Genomic DNA, 17,504 nt, shown 5'->3' with positions numbered 1-17,504 from the left:
AATTAAAAAGCAAGACCCAAAACAAAAACAGGAATAATCGACAATTGCAATTAACAATTCTGTTCATACATAATAACCCATTAAAAAACTCACCACCGGAACAGAACAGAACAAAGAAAATCAGCCACCACCGAATGACACAGATTTTGTTTCGGCTTCTTCTCAAACAATCCTCTTTGTCACTGGCGTCGGTAACTGGCTGAAGAAGTGAAAATCAGTGTTTAGAGTTATTAATCGGGTTTTTTTTGGGATTGTAAAATCTCATTGTCGTCGGCGGAAGAAGCAAGGTTTGAAATTAAAAAGCAAGACCCAAAACAAAAACAGGAATAATCGACAATTGCAATTAACAATTCTGTTCATACATAATAACCCATTAAAAAACTCACCACCGGAACAGAACAGAACAAAGAAAATCAGCCACCACCGAATGACACAGATTTTGTTTCGGCTTCTTCTCAAACAATCCTCTTTGTCACTGGCGTCGGTAACTGGCTGAAGAAGTGAAAATCAGTGTTTAGAGTTATTAATCGGGTTTTTTTTGGGATTGTAAAATCTCATTGTCGTCGGCGGAAGAAGCAAGGTTTGAAATTAAAAAGCAAGACCCAAAACAAAAACAGGAATAATCGACAATTGCAATTAACAATTCTGTTCATACATAATAACCCATTAAAAAACTCACCACCGGAACAGAACAGAACAAAGAAAATCAGCCACCACCGAATGACACAGATTTTGTTTCGGCTTCTTCTCAAACAATCCTCTTTGTCACTGGCGTCGGTAACTGGCTGAAGAAGTGAAAATCAGTGTTTAGAGTTATTAATCGGGTTTTTTTTGGGATTGTAAAATCTCATTGTCGTCGGCGGAAGAAGCAAGGTTTGAAATTAAAAAGCAAGACCCAAAACAAAAACAGGAATAATCGACAATTGCAATTAACAATTCTGTTCATACATAATAACCCATTAAAAAACTCACCACCGGAACAGAACAGAACAAAGAAAATCAGCCACCACCGAATGACACAGATTTTGTTTCGGCTTCTTCTCAAACAATCCTCTTTGTCACTGGCGTCGGTAACTGGCTGGAGAAGTGAAAATCGGTGTTTAGAGTTATTAATCGGGTTTTTTTTGGGATTGTAAAATCTCTTTGTCGTCGGCGGAAGAAGCAAGGTTTGAGTTTTTTTGAGAAAAGGGAAAACGAATGTCGGACAAAAAAAGGTTTGAGATTTCATTTTTTTTTAATTACTCACTCATTTTTTATTTCACTTATTTCCTATTTTACTTTCTTTGGGCTTTTGGTAATTTGAACACAAATTTGTGTCATTCTAGTTTTTCCCTAAGGAAGGGTGTCAATCTAGCAATATTTTTCAAATTTTGTGTCAATCTGGTCTATTTTCACTAATTTTTATGTATAGAACAAAATTTCACACATTTAGGATTAAAATTTTAAATAAAAAATAAAACGACTCAAAAGAGAAAGTATCATCCACCATGTCCATACGGGTCCGTATCAGCTTTCCTACCTGATTCTCTCCCCCACAAACCACAACACTACCAACACTCTCTCTAAATACCCCCAGAAAAACAAAATTGCTCTCTGGTTTTGTTATAGCTCTTCTCTCTCACAAATCAAAAACCATCTTTTTTTCTGCGTTTATTATTATTACTATCATCAATCTCCTTAAATTCATAACAATACAAACATAAATTCTGTGTTTTTAATAGACCCAATAAAGAAAAAGCTTTCAGTTTAATTTTTTTTTTTATTCATCTTTGCTTTTTTGCTTTTTCTCTTTCTCTCTTTTGTGGGCACAACAACAAAACATCGACTAATAAGTAAATGTTTTTGTGTTCTTCTTCTTCATCTTCTTCTTCTCTCCTTATGGTTAAGTAAGCTTTTCATGGTGGTGATATGAAGATGACAACGATGAAGCAAAACCCTTTCTTTCTCTTCTCTGTCTTGTTACTACTCTGTTTCTTCGTTACTTGTTCTCTCTCTTCCGAGCCCAGAAACCCTGAAGGTAAATAAAAACGACAAAAAGACTCGTTTTTTTTTTCCATTTGGGTATAACGAAAGTTTCAAACTTTCTTACTTTGGTTGATGTTTTTTTCTTACAGTGGAGGCATTGATAAACATAAAGAACGATTTACATGATCCACATGGTGTTTTGAACAACTGGGATGAGTTCTCTGTTGATCCTTGTAGCTGGACTATGATCTCTTGTTCTCAAGACAATCTCGTTACTGGCCTGTAAGCATATATATAAATTTCGATTTTTTTTTTGTTTTTCATAATGGTGACAAATTCTTCATCTTTGCCTCTCTCTCTCTGTTTCTCCCAATTGCAGAGGAGCTCCAAGTCAGTCTCTTTCAGGAACTTTATCTGGCTCAATCGGAAATCTCACTAATCTTCGACAAGTGTAAGATTATTTTTGTTTCTTTCTTCAATTATATAGAAAAAAATGTCTCCTTTTGTTTGTTTCTTCAACCTTTGTTCTGTTTTTGGATTCTTGTAGGTTATTACAGAACAATAACATCTCAGGCAAAATCCCACCGGAGCTTTGTTCTCTTCCCAAATTACAGACTTTGGATTTATCCAATAACCGGTTCTCCGGTGGAATCCCCGGTTCTGTTAACCAGCTGAGTAGTCTCCAATATCTGTGAGTTCTCTTTCTGTTTAGGTTTTCTAATGATGTTCTTCAATCAAAGCTTCGTGCTCTTAACTTAAACCTCGTACGTTTTCTGTAATGATTTGATTAGGAGGTTGAACAACAACTCATTATCTGGGCCCTTTCCTGCTTCTCTGTCTCAAATCCCTCATCTCTCTTTCTTGTGAGTATATAGAGACTTAAAGTTTGAATTTTTTCTGACCTTCTTTTTTTACCTTAAGACTCATGTTTTTGTTGATGTTTGGTTTCAGAGACTTGTCTTATAACAATCTCAGAGGTCCTGTTACTAAATTCCCTGCAAGGACATTCAGGTAAAGACTTTTCTTTTTTTGGTTTTTAACATTTTTGAGTGACAACACACTTCCTTGGTCTTGTCAAGAATTGAGTTTTCTTATCGTTTCACTGTTGAAATGCAGTGTTGCTGGGAACCCTTTGATTTGTAAAAACAGTCCACCTGAGATTTGTGCAGGATCTATCAGTTCAAGTCCTCTTTCTGTTTCTTTACGCTCCTCATCAGGTAAAAACATCAGTTTCAGTAATCTTTTTTTCATTTGATTTTTGTCCATTTCTCATTAGTTTACTACTATTTGGGATTTTTAATAGGACGTCGAACCAACATATTGGCGGTTGCACTTGGTGTAAGCCTTGGCTTTGCTGTTAGTGTAATCCTCTCTCTCGGGTTCATTTGGTACCGGAAGAAACAAAGAAGGCTAATGATGCTTCGCATAAGTGGTTCGTCAACTCGAGCAAGCTTGTGGTTATATGCACTTTCATTTCAAGAAGATTTTGCTTGTTGTCTAATGTAATTTTTGTTTATGCAGACAAGCAAGAGGAAGGGTTACTAGGATTGGGAAATCTAAGAAGCTTCACATTCAGAGAACTCCATGTAGCAACGGATGGTTTTAGTTCCAAGAGCATTCTTGGTGCTGGTGGGTTTGGTAATGTCTACAGAGGAAAGCTCGGAGATGGGACAGTGGTTGCAGTGAAACGACTGAAAGATGTGAATGGAACATCTGGGAACTCACAGTTTCGTACTGAGCTTGAGATGATCAGCTTAGCTGTACATAGGAATTTGCTTCGGTTAATCGGTTATTGCGTGAGTTCTAACGAAAGACTTCTTGTCTACCCTTACATGTCCAATGGCAGTGTCGCCTCTAGGCTTAAAGGTATTCATAAAACTGGTTTTTGTTAATTGATTTTAGTCACAGAACTGTAATCAGTTGAAACTAATGTTTGGTACTGTTACAGCTAAACCAGCATTGGACTGGAACACAAGGAAGAAGATAGCAATAGGTGCTGCAAGAGGTTTGTTTTATCTACACGAGCAATGTGATCCCAAGATCATTCACCGAGATGTCAAGGCAGCAAACATTCTCCTAGATGAGTATTTTGAAGCTGTTGTTGGTGATTTTGGGCTCGCAAAGCTACTCAACCACGAGGATTCACATGTTACAACCGCTGTTAGAGGAACAGTTGGTCACATTGCACCTGAGTATCTCTCCACTGGTCAGTCATCTGAGAAAACCGATGTCTTTGGGTTCGGTATACTTTTGCTAGAGCTCATCACAGGAATGAGAGCTCTTGAGTTTGGCAAAACCGTGAGTCAAAAAGGAGCTATGCTTGAATGGGTAAGCAAGCAATTACTATAAATTTAAGAGTTTTAGACCAAAAAATGTAATCAAAAGAGATAGCCTTAAAACTCTTTTTGGTGTTGCAGGTGAGGAAGCTACACAAAGATATGAAAGTAGAGGAGCTTGTAGACAGAGAACTTGGGACAAACTACGATAGAATAGAAGTTGGAGAGATGCTACAAGTGGCTTTGCTCTGCACTCAGTTTCTTCCAGCTCACAGACCGAAAATGTCTGAAGTGGTTCAGATGCTTGAAGGAGATGGACTGGCAGAGAGATGGGCTGCTTCACACAACCATTCACATTTCTACCATGCCAACATCTCTTACAGGAGTATTACTTCTACTGATGCTAACGGCAACAACCAAACAAAGCATCTGTTTGGTTCCTCAGGATTTGAAGATGAAGATGATAATCAGGCCTTAGATTCATTTGCCATGGAATTGTCTGGTCCAAGGTAGTAGATCTTGGACAAAGAGTGAAAGAATGATATAATATCCCCACGACTTCAGTATTGTTTAGAGTTTATAGACATGTAAAGGTGATTAATCCTCTGAAATTGAGATTATGGGTCTAATGAATACTATTTTGGATGTATATATATTACGGTTTTCTTGAAATGTGTTTATTTTGGTCTCTCTCTCAAACTCGTTTAATATTTGTGGTGGTCCTGTGAAAGTAATGTTTGGTCAAACACTGACCAAACAACTTAATGATATGTTGACTTCAACTTCTAATTGTTCTGTTTTGTATATTTTTCTAAAACACAAAACTACAAAAGATGTAAAGCACATGATAGCTTTTNTGAGTTTGGCAAAACCGTGAGTCAAAAAGGAGCTATGCTTGAATGGGTAAGCAAGCAATTACTATAAATTTAAGAGTTTTAGACCAAAAAATGTAATCAAAAGAGATAGCCTTAAAACTCTTTTTGGTGTTGCAGGTGAGGAAGCTACACAAAGATATGAAAGTAGAGGAGCTTGTAGACAGAGAACTTGGGACAAACTACGATAGAATAGAAGTTGGAGAGATGCTACAAGTGGCTTTGCTCTGCACTCAGTTTCTTCCAGCTCACAGACCGAAAATGTCTGAAGTGGTTCAGATGCTTGAAGGAGATGGACTGGCAGAGAGATGGGCTGCTTCACACAACCATTCACATTTCTACCATGCCAACATCTCTTACAGGAGTATTACTTCTACTGATGCTAACGGCAACAACCAAACAAAGCATCTGTTTGGTTCCTCAGGATTTGAAGATGAAGATGATAATCAGGCCTTAGATTCATTTGCCATGGAATTGTCTGGTCCAAGGTAGTAGATCTTGGACAAAGAGTGAAAGAATGATATAATATCCCCACGACTTCAGTATTGTTTAGAGTTTATAGACATGTAAAGGTGATTAATCCTCTGAAATTGAGATTATGGGTCTAATGAATACTATTTTGGATGTATATATATTACGGTTTTCTTGAAATGTGTTTATTTTGGTCTCTCTCTCAAACTCGTTTAATATTTGTGGTGGTCCTGTGAAAGTAATGTTTGGTCAAACACTGACCAAACAACTTAATGATATGTTGACTTCAACTTCTAATTGTTCTGTTTTGTATATTTTTCTAAAACACAAAACTACAAAAGATGTAAAGCACATGATAGCTTTTATATACATAAAAACCCCAACAACTTTTGCTATTTATAGTCTCATGATCTTTGGTTGTTCTTGGATATTATTTGTTTGTCATCAATTCGTTGTGTTTTGATCTTTTATATTCTTCTACATACCACAGTCTTGATGCTATTACCCTATCTTAATCTTCATTTGTGTTACAAAATGGTCTATGTAGTTACTGTAGACCATGTACTTGTTCTGTCTAAACAGCAATGGAATCTTTTTTCAAAACATCACTCGTACTCATCATCATTGTCTCATACTTCTCATATTACTTCACAGTTACGGAATCCGTTAAACCTAGTCGAATGGCGATGAAGCTGATACACCGTGAATCAGTGGCTCGTCGCAACCCAAATGCCCGAGTTCCAGTCACTCTAGAGGAACATATCGAACACCTTACATATACTTCATCTGCGCGGTTTAAGTATCTACTGAATTCTATTGGAAAAGAGCTAGGCAGCAGCGATTTCCAAATCGATGTTCATCAAGCAATCCAGTCGTCAATGTTTTATGTGAACTTCTCTGTAGGACAGCCTCCGGTACCGCAGTTCACTATCATGGATACTGGAAGCTCACTTTTATGGATCCAGTGTCTTCCCTGCAAATACTGCTCATCAGATCATATGATCCATCCTGTCTTTAATCCAGCATTGTCTTCAACATTTGCACAGTGTTCCTGCAATGATCGATTTTGCAGGTATGCACCACACGGAAGCTGCGGCACCTCAAACGAGTGCCTTTACGATCAGGTATATATAAGTGGCGCTGGCTCAAAAGGCGTTCTGGCTAAAGAACAGTTGATATTCACAACACCAAACGGAAACACTGTTGTGACCCAACCTGTTGCCTTTGGGTGTGGGCATGAGAATGGAGAGCAGTTGGAGAGTGAGATCACAGGTATTTTGGGTTTAGGAGCCAAACCCACATCGCTTGCACTACAGCTAGGGTCTAAATTCTCTTACTGCATAGGCGATTTAGCTAACAAAAACTACGGTTACAATCAGCTGGTTCTGGGCGACGCCGACATTCTCGGCGATCCAACACCCATTGACACAGATAATGGTGTCTACTATATGACTCTTGAAGGGATTAGTGTTGGGGAAAAACAACTCAGTATTGAACCGGTGGTATTCAGAAAAAGAGGACCAAGAACAGGGGTCATACTCGACTCAGGCACACTCTATACCTGGCTAGCAGATATAGCCTACAGAGAACTCTACAATGAAATAAAATCCATTCTGGAACCAAGATTAGAGAGATTCTGGTTTAGAGACCTCGTGTGCTACCAAGGAAGAGTGAGCGAAGAGCTCATAGGCTTCCCTGTGGTGACATTTCATTTTGCAGGCGGAGCTGAGCTGGCAATGGAGGCCGCAAGCATGTTTTATCAGATGTCAGAATCGGATGCGTATCATAACGTCTTTTGCATGTCGGTGAGGCCAACCACAGAACATGGAGGAGAATATAAGGATTTCACAGCTATTGGGCTAATGGCTCAACAATACTACAATATTGGTTACGATCTCATAGAAAAAAAAGTCTATCTCCAGAGAATTGACTGTGTTCTACTCGATGACTATTCCCCATCAAATTAAATATTGTATAGACTGACAATGTCAATGTAAAAGGGGTTCACAGAACCTAGAGAGTTAACCTGTTGATACATTTGTATAGTAATGAAGAACGTTCCCCAAGTTCATGTTGCATTCCAGAAAACACACACTCATCTTGTTCTCGTCCTGACGACTTGCCCTCTCGAAGCTTTCTTCTCCATCTTCTCTCGCTTTTTACGGGACTTTTCATCTTCCACACCTCCCTAATTAATTCAAAACACAGAGACATGGTAAAGCTTTTTGCCTTTCTTAAAAGCAGTTAAACAAACAGTACTTAAACTAAGTGAGAATTTTACCTCTGAGCCTTGTGACATAAATCCTCGAATAAGACCAGAAGCTTTGTATGCACCAAACGCAGGAATCTAAAAAACCAAACAAAATATTTCAATCACTTCAATCAAACTCTTTACATGTCACTCAGGAGCTATCAATAAGCAAAGAAACTAAAAACATGCATACCACTAGATACATGTACCAAAACTTTCCAGAGATGATAGAAGCCAGCTGAACAAAGCAGGTGATATAGATGAGATCATGCAAGTACCTGCAAAGATTATCAGAAACTATGATATTAAAATTTGCACAACCAAACAATCACAATATGCAAATCCAAGATACAGAAGAAGCGTACCCACAGATTCCACCAGTGGTCATGTCAAATCCACCATCGATAAGCTCACCATCATCAGTAACACTAGGTTTAGCCATTTGATTGAGCTGCTTATACGGAAACGCGTAAGCAAGCGAAGTTATCACTAAGCCGATCCAATGTTTCCACGTAAAGCTTGAATGAAAAATCAGCATCCTCACAACGAAGTACACAACCTGTGATTGTGAATATAAATTTACCAGATCCAATTCTCAATTTCGTGGAAGTGAGATCTAATCCATGAAGAATCGAATAGATGAAAGAGGAAACAATACATACATTGGAAGCGATGATGAGACGACGAAGCTTGGCCATGTGCTTGGCGTTCTCTTCCTTTCGTTTCTTCGCTCCTTGATTCGCCATTCGTGATCTCCGCGATTCTGAGGCTCTCGATGTTCTTCGTCTTTATTTTTTTCCGGCGAAGCAGAGAGGTTATGGTGAAGGACGACGACCATGGTTTCGCTTCCGATGAATCTTGTGTCTTATATGGGCCAGGCTTCTTAGTGGGAATTTATATTAGGCCCATTTGAGCTTTGACTTCATATGTCACAGTTTTGGTTCCTAATTGATGGCTCACTCTCGTTGTAGTGTGTGACCTCATGCTAGATCTCTCTGCAAGCAAATGGACTGAAGGGGATTGCACAAACAGTTGCTTTTGTTGGTTTCTTAGACTATGATCCACTTTATTTGGCTATGGGAAATATCGTGAAATTTGGGTATGTTTGCTTGTAGCGATCGCATTTAAAAGTTTGATAAACACATTTTGTTTTGAAGTATATTAAGTAGTGGTTTATTAATTGATTCAATGGATGTCAACCTAATGCATTGTACCTATGTATTGATTTTAAACAGACCATGTAAGTCAAGAAACACTATCAATAGTCTCGGCTTGGATGGGAATCTCGACACTCAAACCTTTTTCAATAGTATGGAAATACTCATCTGTGTGGGCTAGTGATTGCATGTGATATGTCAAACCTGTTGATGTTCGCTACATATTTGTGTTCTTCACATTACTAACCATAAAAGGGGGAAAAGAGCAACTAAGCATTGTTTGAGCCAAGTGTAAATTGGTTTATCAAAAGGTGCCCTTGACAGAAGAAGATGAGGATCAGCGATCAAAGCAGTGAATCTAGAGTAAAAGCATAAAGATTTGGTGAGGGTTACCGCAATCTTTGAGTACAAGAAAAAGTATTCATGTAGACTTCTTACTGATCAATTTATAATAAACTGCAAATCTACCATCAAGTTTCCTCTTAGTACCAAAAAAAAAAAGATGACGATTGATGCATATACCAAGCTAAGAAGATGATATTAGAGGCTTAAGCATTGTATCCTGATGAAGATTTGATATCAAAGTAATGGATCCAGAGTTAAAGCACAAGGACATTGGTGAGGTTCACCGCAATCGTCGAGCAAAATAAGAAAAGAGTATTCATGTAGACTTCTTACTGATCAGTTTATAATAATTGCAAATCTAGCACCAAGTTCCCTATTAGTACCCAAAAAAAGATGACTATTGATGCATATACCAAGCTTAAGAGATGATATTAGAGGTTTAAGCATTGTTATCCAGAGTAAAAGCACAAGTCATCACATCGGTGGGGATCATTGCAATCTTTTTAGTACAAGAAAGAGTATTCATGTAGACTTCTTACAGAATCAGTTCATAGTAACTGCGAATCTACCACCAAATTTTCTCAAAGCTAGTGCTTAGAACACAAAAAAGATGATTACCAATGCATACACCGAGCTAAGAAGATCTGCCCACTGGTTCAAGAGCTTCAACAGTGACAATGCTGTTTCCTCTAATCACCTGCAAACCATACCAAAATCAGAGTTCCAATCTGTCAAGAACAATAAATGATTAATAACAAAGGGACACAACATCGAGAGAGACTTACCACCATCCCAATGTCGGTTTTGTCATTACCGTTCACCTCAACAGTGTTATCCACAACAAGATTCATGAACTGGTCAAACCCACGAAGTGTTCCAGTCACCATTCTGTTAGCATTAAGCTTGACTGCAATTTCAAATACAATTCATCAATCTCAACACCCACAACAAGGTGACTAAACAAACTCCACCTCTTGCTAAAAATCAAAACAGAACCATAAGAGATCTACTTCTAGAAACAGGAGATTCTTGAAACCATAACCAAAATCACAGAACACAAAATCTCAAAAGTTAGCAGATTTAGATCGTTCTTCTCTATATCTTCAGGGATATGTTCAAGATTATATAAAATCAAAGTTATCTAACTAGCTAAACGAGGATAAAGATATTGAACTTACTTTGGAGCTTCTTATCCATATACCTGCATCGAACGAAACAAAATCAAACGATAGATTAGACCAAAACCAATCAGAAACAGTAAGATATAGAAATAGAAAGAGAAAAATAAGAACAAGGGCTTACTTCTTGAGATCCGGAGGCTGGCCTGACCGACTCATGGTTGCAGAATCTGAATTGAGAGGTTAGGGTTTTTCGTTCTCGGCTTGAAGAAGAAAGAGTTCGCACTGAAACCCTACAGTTTTGATTTTAAGGAAGTCAAAAAGTGTTAAGAGTCTTGGTGCTTTTTACTACTCCTCTAAGCCCAATAATCTTTTGAAGCCCATTAATTTGTAAAGCCCGAGTCATATGATTATTGTGTTTTTTTTGGTTGGTAATATTTTAACCGCCTTTTTACTTATTGTGTTTCATCTGCACCGTCGATTGCTTTATACCTTAAACTATCAACAACCGTAAGATCTCTCTAAAATCTTAAACCAGCTTCCGATTCTAGGTTTTCCTCTCTCCTATATATATATATATAGGAAGTGGTCAAAGTTTTTTTCATCGCGTTTCTGTATACTTTCATGCCGATGAGATTCTTATAGCTTTTTTTTTTATGGTCAAAGTTTTGCTCGATCGATTATCATCTATTCAACTCTCGTTGGTCTCTATCAAACCCTTTGTTGCAGCGCTACTTTGTTGATCTTTTGTGTCGATCGAACCATTGAGGTACGTTGTTATCGATTATATATATATATATATATATATATATATACTGTGTCTGAATCTTTAGGGTTTTTTAGCTAACATATCTTATAGAATTGGATTACTGGATTGTGTTTTTGGTCGGTATGAAATCTGCGGAACTCTGTTGTTTTCTTTCTTGTAGAGGTTTACAAGAGCGTACCGGAAACAAAACAAGCCATGATCAATTCTCGTTTGATCTAATCATCAACTCTCGTTGATACTTGATACTAATCATCAACCATCGTTGATCTAACCATATCATCTCTCGATGATCCTCCGATCGATCAACTCTCAGTTGAGCGTCCAATCATCAAATCTGGATGATCTTAATCATATCATCTCTCGATGACGTAATTTTCATCTCTCGATGACTCCAATCAACTCTCGTTGACCCTCTCATCAACTCTCGATGATCCCAATCTCATCAACTCTCGATGATCCCAATCTCATCAACTCTCGATGATCATAATCTAATCTCATCAACTCTCGATGATCCTAATCTAATCTCATCATCTCTCGATGATCCTAATCTCCTCAACTCCGATGACTCCAGTCTCATCAACTCTCGATGACACCAATCTCATCAACTCTCGATGATCCTAATCATATCATCTTTCTATGACCTAATTATCATCTCTCGATGACTCAAACCAACTCTCGTTGACCCTCTCATCAACTCTCGTTGAAAAAAAAAAAGGTATGCAATGGTCTTAAATTGGGTATCTATCGCCATAGAATTAACACTTGCACTTGCAGATGCTTTTGTTTCGGCTATCAAACTGAATAGAAGCAGGTGTACAAAAGAAAATAAGGAGGGGGATGTATATGACCTTTGCCATGACAGGTGCGCTTGCTTGGCAGGTCAAAATCCTAAATAATACCATACGGTTTTTCCGAGGGATGGGATAGGAGATGGAACGTGATTGGGTTATTTGCCCGTCGTCTCTCCTTTCCCCTCCAAACCATGTGTCTTGTTTCTCTCTTATTTTCTTGTTTTTTCATATATGTTTCTTGCATACCACAAAGAAGATCAAAGACTCGATATTGGGGCATCACCATTAGTGCAAAACCAGGAAAAGAGACCTAATTACTTTTGCTCTGTAATATGATTCTTCCATATGCTATCATAGAGGAATTATAAAACTGACATTGAGCTTTGAATGACCAATCAAAGGTACTCGTAACTTTTTTTGTATATGTCACGTACCAACTCTATTTCAACGATTATTCTCGGTAATCTCTGTCTAAGTCTCTCTGTATTGGGTTCATAACTTTATATGGTATAGTGACCTTTCCTTTTGAATGTGACCTGTCACCAACTCTACGTGAACATCTTAGTTTAATTTTTTGTTGTATCAGATACGTACCAAAACATCTAAAAAGGAGCATGTTCTAGCTGATTAAGCTGTTTTGCACAAAAGAGTAGGAAACTGAATCTATTTAGAAGGACACCAAACAAGGTTCTAGTTTGTTGGTCAACATGCAGAGAGATCGCTTCGACATTTCAAAGGCTTAGTAGAAGAAGGCAACAAAAATCAATGTTGAGGATGTAGACCATTATTTGTAAGCAAAACAAAAAACATATGTTTGTAAAAGTATTCATTTATTTACAGGAAAGTAAATTAATCAAACCCGCACTTAAGTTTGGTTGTTCACTTATTCACGTAAAGAAAGAGGAAAATAGAATTCATTCAAAATGAAAAAAAAAAAAAAAAAAACACGAGAGGGAACCTCAATGATTGGAGAAATAGAGTATGTCGAAAAATAAAATTTATTCAAGCATAGGTGTAACAAAGAAACATCATCTCAAGCACAATGACCTTTGAAACGACCATCAATCTTATCCACCATTGTTTTACCTTTTGCTAGTCATCATGCGTGGGACGAGAAAGTAATAGTTCAACTTCTTACGATAGAGACGAAGTCAAGTGACAATACTAGAGGCTTGAGCAGTAGCACCTATAGTCCACATATGAGCTGTTTTGTATTTCTTCTTCCTCTTCGTCAACAGTATTAATGAACACTAGCAATTATTTATGTGATGGCCTAATTTTATTCTTCCTCAGGGCCCAAGATTACAATCTTAGTATACATGAAATACACACTACGACGTGAAATACATCGGCCACAATCTCTTTATCTACAAGTTTTCGATTAGTTAATATACAGTTTGTAACCTAATTCGTCATCGAGATCTATCCATTTACAAAACAAGAGAAGTAAAAAAAAAAAAAGAAACGCACTATTTTGTCTTTACATTGTTTGCGTGATTCGTCATGTCTAACATCACAGCTTTTATTATGAGAAGTGTGGATAAACCCACTAGAAAAAAAATGTGTGTGGATTGTACGAGTGTATAGTATTATATGCTTTTCATTTGTTACACGTTTCGTATTTTAGAAAAGATAGTATCTAATTGAAAAAATAATGATTTGTTATAAGTAAGCTATACATTAAACTTGACAACTCATCTATTACATCAAAGCAGACACATGTTAACATTTATATCATTTCTACTTCTTAGCTGCATATGTAGTTTTGCAGCATTCGATGATTTATACAACATTTTTTTTTTCTTTGTTGCTTAGCTGGCCTCATCGTATATTCCACAATTAAGGACTTACAACTTTTTTATTTTGGGCAAAGATTTAAGGACATATACATCATAATAAAAATTAACTTTCTATGAGTAAAACATTTTTTTACTCGAAAATATTCATTTAAAGTTACAAAAAATGAGTATATAGAATACTGAATTGAGATTTCAATAATAAAAATAAGTAAACAAGATATTCTTATTACTATATTATTTCCTTGCCCCTTTAATTTGTATCATTTTTCTCCATTCCAATTAACATGCAAAGCCAGCTTCCACCAGCTTGTTTAGTTTCTTGTTTCTCAACCTCTCTTCATAAACTTCACTTCCTTGCATCTCTTTCTCATACCTAGATCAAATATTAAAAGTATAAATTATACAATTTACCAAAAAAAAGAAGGGTAGTAATTATACTAAAGATAATAAAAATATGTACCTTGGTGGCATAGGTATCAAAGGAGACAGAGTTTGCACAAGCTTGAGAGCTTCATCTTCCGTATTCACAATTTGGTTGAAGCAAAAGTATCTACCACAAGCCGAAGTGTCCTCGAATGCTCGAATGTGAACATCCGCTACAAATTCGACGTCTACGTATGCCAACACACCGTTTTCATACATTTGTGAAGCTCCTACAATCGCATATATTGCCACCGCAATTATATTATTAATTATTATAATTTATACATATCTAACTGACATGAATGAATATGTTTATTAATTATGTACCTTTGAGGTACGACATGGTGGGTCTAGGGTTCTGTTGAGCCACTGAGGGGCCAACGATGAGGCCTGGGTTAACCGAGACCATGTTGACCATTCGGTCCATGGCTAACGCCCAGGCTGCCTTCTCAGATTGTGTCTTCGCAAGAGCATGCCATAGCTGCACATATAGCCACCACACACACACAACTTTTATTATTAAGAAAACATAAATTCATCCTAAATTCTTAATTACAAAACTAAAATTAAGTAGAATTTTAACTATGATTTAGGTTGACCTCTTTAAATATTTTATTAAGGCCGTCGTCCTACATTGAATCTTGACCAAAATTATTCTAGATACACACATGACGCATGCCAATACATTTCATGGAGACCCAATTTTTAAATTTTTACTTTGCAACAAAGATTCACCACCCCCAAAAATTTTAAAAAGTTCCAAGAAATTGCAGCTTCAAAACATCATTATTAATTAAATAGACATTTCAGATTGATTGATGAAAAAGTACATGAAATAATTGTTCATCCCAGGTCAATAATAAACAGTGGGTCCAATATGTTTTGTGAATGTGTTGAGCTTTTCGATAAATTGATAATTTATTATTAAGATAAGTAATACTAATAAAAGAGTTGAAATCAAAATAGTTAAAAATAAAAATACCTTCTTTTTGAGACAGAAGTCAAGATCACTCCAACACTTCTCATCAACATCTTTTTGAGTTCCAATGTTATCTCTCCAAATTGCAGCAGTCAACGAAGATGAAAACACAATCTTCTCTATACTCTCTGTTCTTGCACATGCTTCCACCACATTTATCGCTCCTCTCACTTCCACATCCACTTCCTTCTCCTCCTAATCATTCACATCAAACATTTCATAAAACAAACATAGAGAGAGAATACAAGAGAAGTGGTGAGAAGATAATGCTAGAAACACTCACATCATACCCTTCAGGGTTGTCCAAGCAACAGAACACAGCATTACAATTGTTGAGAGCAACGAGGATGGTTTGGTAATCTAACACATCAACATCATAAACCTCTAATCTCTCTTCTTTAGCTTCCATGTCTCTGATCTTCTCCTCAAGCATACTCTCCCCTATTACCAAAACCCCTCATGAGAAAAAATCCAAACTTTACATTGTTCAATATCAAAATTTGAACCCAATTCCCCCAAATTGGTCAAAAAAACCAATTAGGAAAAGGATAAAAAGGTGAAAACTTTATTGTACCCTTTAAGAGAATTCGAAAGATTGTATACCATTTTTACGGATAGCGGCGTGAACAGAGTAACCTTTAGTGAGCAATCTATTGAGAATCCAGAAACCAACATAAGTGGAAGCATCAAGAACACAGCAACAAGAAGTGGGCTTTTCTTGACTCATCAGTTTCTTCTTCTTTTGAGGTTTTGTATTGTTTCTTGAAAATATCTGGAAAAAGTGAGAGAGAGAGAGATGAGCAAAGAGAAGATGATATTTAATCGTTGTTATATAGAGAGACGCTTGAGGAGGAGAAGGGTAAGTAGTACTGTAGTAGTAATAAATAGGAGAAAGGTGGGTGAACTATATAGTATGATGTTGCACACGCTCCCAACTACTCATCTTTGTATGGCTTTCTGTGTTTGGTAAATCTATTGAACGATATGGAAAGAGAGAATAAATGGTTCAATAGTCCGCCACTCATTTTTTAATAGTCTCATTTTTTTTTTTATATTCGTGTTTTTTTTATATATATTTTTTATGGAAACTATTAGGGTCCGAAGAATATTTTTTGGGTTGGACTTCGTTTTCATTAATGGACTTTACGATCCATATTATTTGGTACGCAAGATACACATCTTGCTTCCCTAATAGTAATGTCAAATTTTTATATTAATTTTAAAAACATATGCTAACAATCTCTAGATAATTAAGCTCTGTTAGAGAAGAAAAAAATTCAATCCTAAAAGTAATTTAAGTTATAAAATAATTAAAATATATTTTTAATGACAATAAAAATAAAATTATCTAATAAAGACAAAAATGTTGTAAAAAGACAAAAAGAATGTTTAACGCCCACAACCATCAAAAGAAAAGTTATCACAAAAAAAACGAAAATAGTTTATGACCAAAGAGACTCAACTCTTTGAATAAAAACTTAAATCCAAAATATAATGAATGGAAATAACTTCGCATAAGATATATTTTACAAAAATTATGATGAATGTAAGAAATCATTGGAAATATATATTGAAATTTGTATTATTAATATTAAAAATGTTATCTTAATTGAGACATGTGGTTGCCTCATTGGCGTGAGAGTCAGCGCCGTTAAACGGTTAACTAACACTGTTTATAAAGGTATCGAAATCGGCTAAATTTATAAAGTTTAGGTAGGAAAATTAAATTATTAATCAGTTCAAATTGATAAATGTATGGTATCATAGATTGAGTATGAAAAAATGTTCGAAAAAAAGTCTGGATTGATTTTGGCCGTTTTCCCTAGTCTAGTCCGCATCAAAGATAGTAAACTTTTCCCATAGCTTGTCACATGGCAAATATTGATACATGTGTACTCAACTTAATTGTTAACATACAATTTCATTATTTAAAATTTATAAAACATAAACAAGAAAACATATATTTAATTAAAATGATTATTATTTATTTTTGAAAAAGAAATTAGCATTACCTATTTTGCAGTAATTTAATTAATTTTCCTTCGTTTAACTAATAATTATTTTTTTAAACAAGAGATTATTACATTATCTGTTATTTTATTTTTTTCAATCATCGATTTATTATTTTTATGTCTTTAATTTTTTAAGATATATAACTGTTACTCATTAAATATATTATTATATTCTAAGGATTTACATAAAATATGTTAACAACCTAATATTTTCTATTTTCTGCATATTTAAAAAGGCAAGGAATAATAATGTGAACCATACTAGAATTATCTCTA

At 36.0% G+C, this 17,504-nt stretch overlaps 6 protein-coding genes across 7 annotated transcripts; 3 read left to right on the top strand and 3 right to left on the bottom strand.

Moving 5' to 3' along the window:
* On the top strand, nucleotides 1,803-4,933 carry LOC104752024 (probable LRR receptor-like serine/threonine-protein kinase At2g23950). Its single transcript, XM_010474088.1, has 11 exons — nucleotides 1,803-2,017; nucleotides 2,115-2,247; nucleotides 2,345-2,416; nucleotides 2,513-2,656; nucleotides 2,757-2,828; nucleotides 2,917-2,976; nucleotides 3,082-3,182; nucleotides 3,269-3,397; nucleotides 3,487-3,831; nucleotides 3,914-4,293; nucleotides 4,383-4,933. The coding sequence occupies exons 1-11, from the start codon at nucleotides 1,909-1,911 to the stop codon at nucleotides 4,752-4,754; spliced, it is 1,917 nt and encodes a 638-aa protein (XP_010472390.1). The 5' UTR covers nucleotides 1,803-1,908; the 3' UTR covers nucleotides 4,755-4,933.
* LOC104752023 (probable LRR receptor-like serine/threonine-protein kinase At2g23950) lies at nucleotides 5,105-5,784 on the top strand. Its single transcript, XM_010474087.1, has 2 exons — nucleotides 5,105-5,144; nucleotides 5,234-5,784. The coding sequence occupies exons 1-2, from the start codon at nucleotides 5,133-5,135 to the stop codon at nucleotides 5,603-5,605; spliced, it is 384 nt and encodes a 127-aa protein (XP_010472389.1). The 5' UTR covers nucleotides 5,105-5,132; the 3' UTR covers nucleotides 5,606-5,784.
* Nucleotides 6,169-7,574, top strand: LOC104752020 (aspartyl protease UND-like). The gene has a single exon (XM_010474085.1). The coding sequence runs from the start codon at nucleotides 6,169-6,171 to the stop codon at nucleotides 7,549-7,551; it is 1,383 nt and encodes a 460-aa protein (XP_010472387.1). The 3' UTR covers nucleotides 7,552-7,574.
* LOC104752021 (transmembrane protein 208 homolog) lies at nucleotides 7,502-8,681 on the bottom strand. Its single transcript, XM_010474086.2, has 5 exons — nucleotides 8,498-8,681; nucleotides 8,201-8,394; nucleotides 8,029-8,113; nucleotides 7,866-7,931; nucleotides 7,502-7,772 (listed from the first exon to the last, which is right to left on the bottom strand). Exons 1-5 carry the CDS (start codon nucleotides 8,579-8,581, stop codon nucleotides 7,680-7,682), a joined length of 522 nt encoding a protein of 173 aa, XP_010472388.1. The 5' UTR covers nucleotides 8,582-8,681; the 3' UTR covers nucleotides 7,502-7,679.
* On the bottom strand, nucleotides 9,748-10,767 carry LOC104752019 (probable small nuclear ribonucleoprotein G). The gene is made up of 4 exons (XM_010474084.2): nucleotides 10,640-10,767; nucleotides 10,516-10,538; nucleotides 10,123-10,244; nucleotides 9,748-10,034 (listed from the first exon to the last, which is right to left on the bottom strand). Exons 1-4 carry the CDS (start codon nucleotides 10,672-10,674, stop codon nucleotides 9,972-9,974), a joined length of 243 nt encoding a protein of 80 aa, XP_010472386.1. The 5' UTR covers nucleotides 10,675-10,767; the 3' UTR covers nucleotides 9,748-9,971.
* On the bottom strand, nucleotides 13,985-16,206 carry LOC104752018 (cinnamoyl-CoA reductase-like SNL6). 2 transcript variants are annotated; one of them, XM_010474083.2, is made up of 7 exons: nucleotides 16,087-16,206; nucleotides 15,820-15,988; nucleotides 15,500-15,657; nucleotides 15,220-15,411; nucleotides 14,565-14,718; nucleotides 14,275-14,467; nucleotides 13,985-14,187 (listed from the first exon to the last, which is right to left on the bottom strand). In XM_010474083.2, the coding sequence occupies exons 2-7, from the start codon at nucleotides 15,941-15,943 to the stop codon at nucleotides 14,094-14,096; spliced, it is 915 nt and encodes a 304-aa protein (XP_010472385.1). In that variant the 5' UTR covers nucleotides 15,944-15,988; nucleotides 16,087-16,206; the 3' UTR covers nucleotides 13,985-14,093. The 2 variants fall into 2 exon arrangements, with proteins under 2 accessions (XP_010472385.1, XP_010472384.1); XM_010474082.2 differs by lacking the exon at nucleotides 16,087-16,206 and having other exon boundaries at nucleotides 15,820-16,080.

Source organism: Camelina sativa, chromosome 16 (assembly GCF_000633955.1).
Source record: "Camelina sativa cultivar DH55 chromosome 16, Cs, whole genome shotgun sequence".
NCBI lineage: Eukaryota > Viridiplantae > Streptophyta > Magnoliopsida > Brassicales > Brassicaceae > Camelina > Camelina sativa.
The sequence above is the reverse complement of the archived record's forward strand: the minus strand, read 5'-3'. Positions and strand labels throughout refer to the sequence as shown.

Coding starts and splice junctions, on each gene's coding strand:
- LOC104752018 (XM_010474083.2), bottom strand. CDS start 15,943: ATGAGTCAAGAAAAGCCCACTTCTTGTTGCTGTGTTCTTGATGCTTCC. Junction 14,719..15,219: donor ACTTCTGTCTCAAAAAGAAG/GTATTTTTATTT, acceptor CTATATGTGCAG/CTATGGCATGCTCTTGCGAA. Junction 14,188..14,274: donor TTGATACCTATGCCACCAAG/GTACATATTTTT, acceptor TATTTGATCTAG/GTATGAGAAAGAGATGCAAG.
- LOC104752020 (XM_010474085.1), top strand. CDS start 6,169: ATGGAATCTTTTTTCAAAACATCACTCGTACTCATCATCATTGTCTCA.
- LOC104752024 (XM_010474088.1), top strand. CDS start 1,909: ATGAAGATGACAACGATGAAGCAAAACCCTTTCTTTCTCTTCTCTGTC. Junction 2,829..2,916: donor ATCCCTCATCTCTCTTTCTT/GTGAGTATATAG, acceptor GTTTGGTTTCAG/AGACTTGTCTTATAACAATC. Junction 2,977..3,081: donor TTCCCTGCAAGGACATTCAG/GTAAAGACTTTT, acceptor GTTGAAATGCAG/TGTTGCTGGGAACCCTTTGA.
- LOC104752021 (XM_010474086.2), bottom strand. CDS start 8,581: ATGGCGAATCAAGGAGCGAAGAAACGAAAGGAAGAGAACGCCAAGCAC. Junction 8,395..8,497: donor GTCTCATCATCGCTTCCAAT/GTATGTATTGTT, acceptor TCACAATCACAG/GTTGTGTACTTCGTTGTGAG. Junction 8,114..8,200: donor ACCACTGGTGGAATCTGTGG/GTACGCTTCTTC, acceptor TAATCTTTGCAG/GTACTTGCATGATCTCATCT.
- LOC104752019 (XM_010474084.2), bottom strand. CDS start 10,674: ATGAGTCGGTCAGGCCAGCCTCCGGATCTCAAGAA. Junction 10,539..10,639: donor CAGCCTCCGGATCTCAAGAA/GTAAGCCCTTGT, acceptor CGTTCGATGCAG/GTATATGGATAAGAAGCTCC. Junction 10,035..10,122: donor AAACCGACATTGGGATGGTG/GTAAGTCTCTCT, acceptor TATGGTTTGCAG/GTGATTAGAGGAAACAGCAT.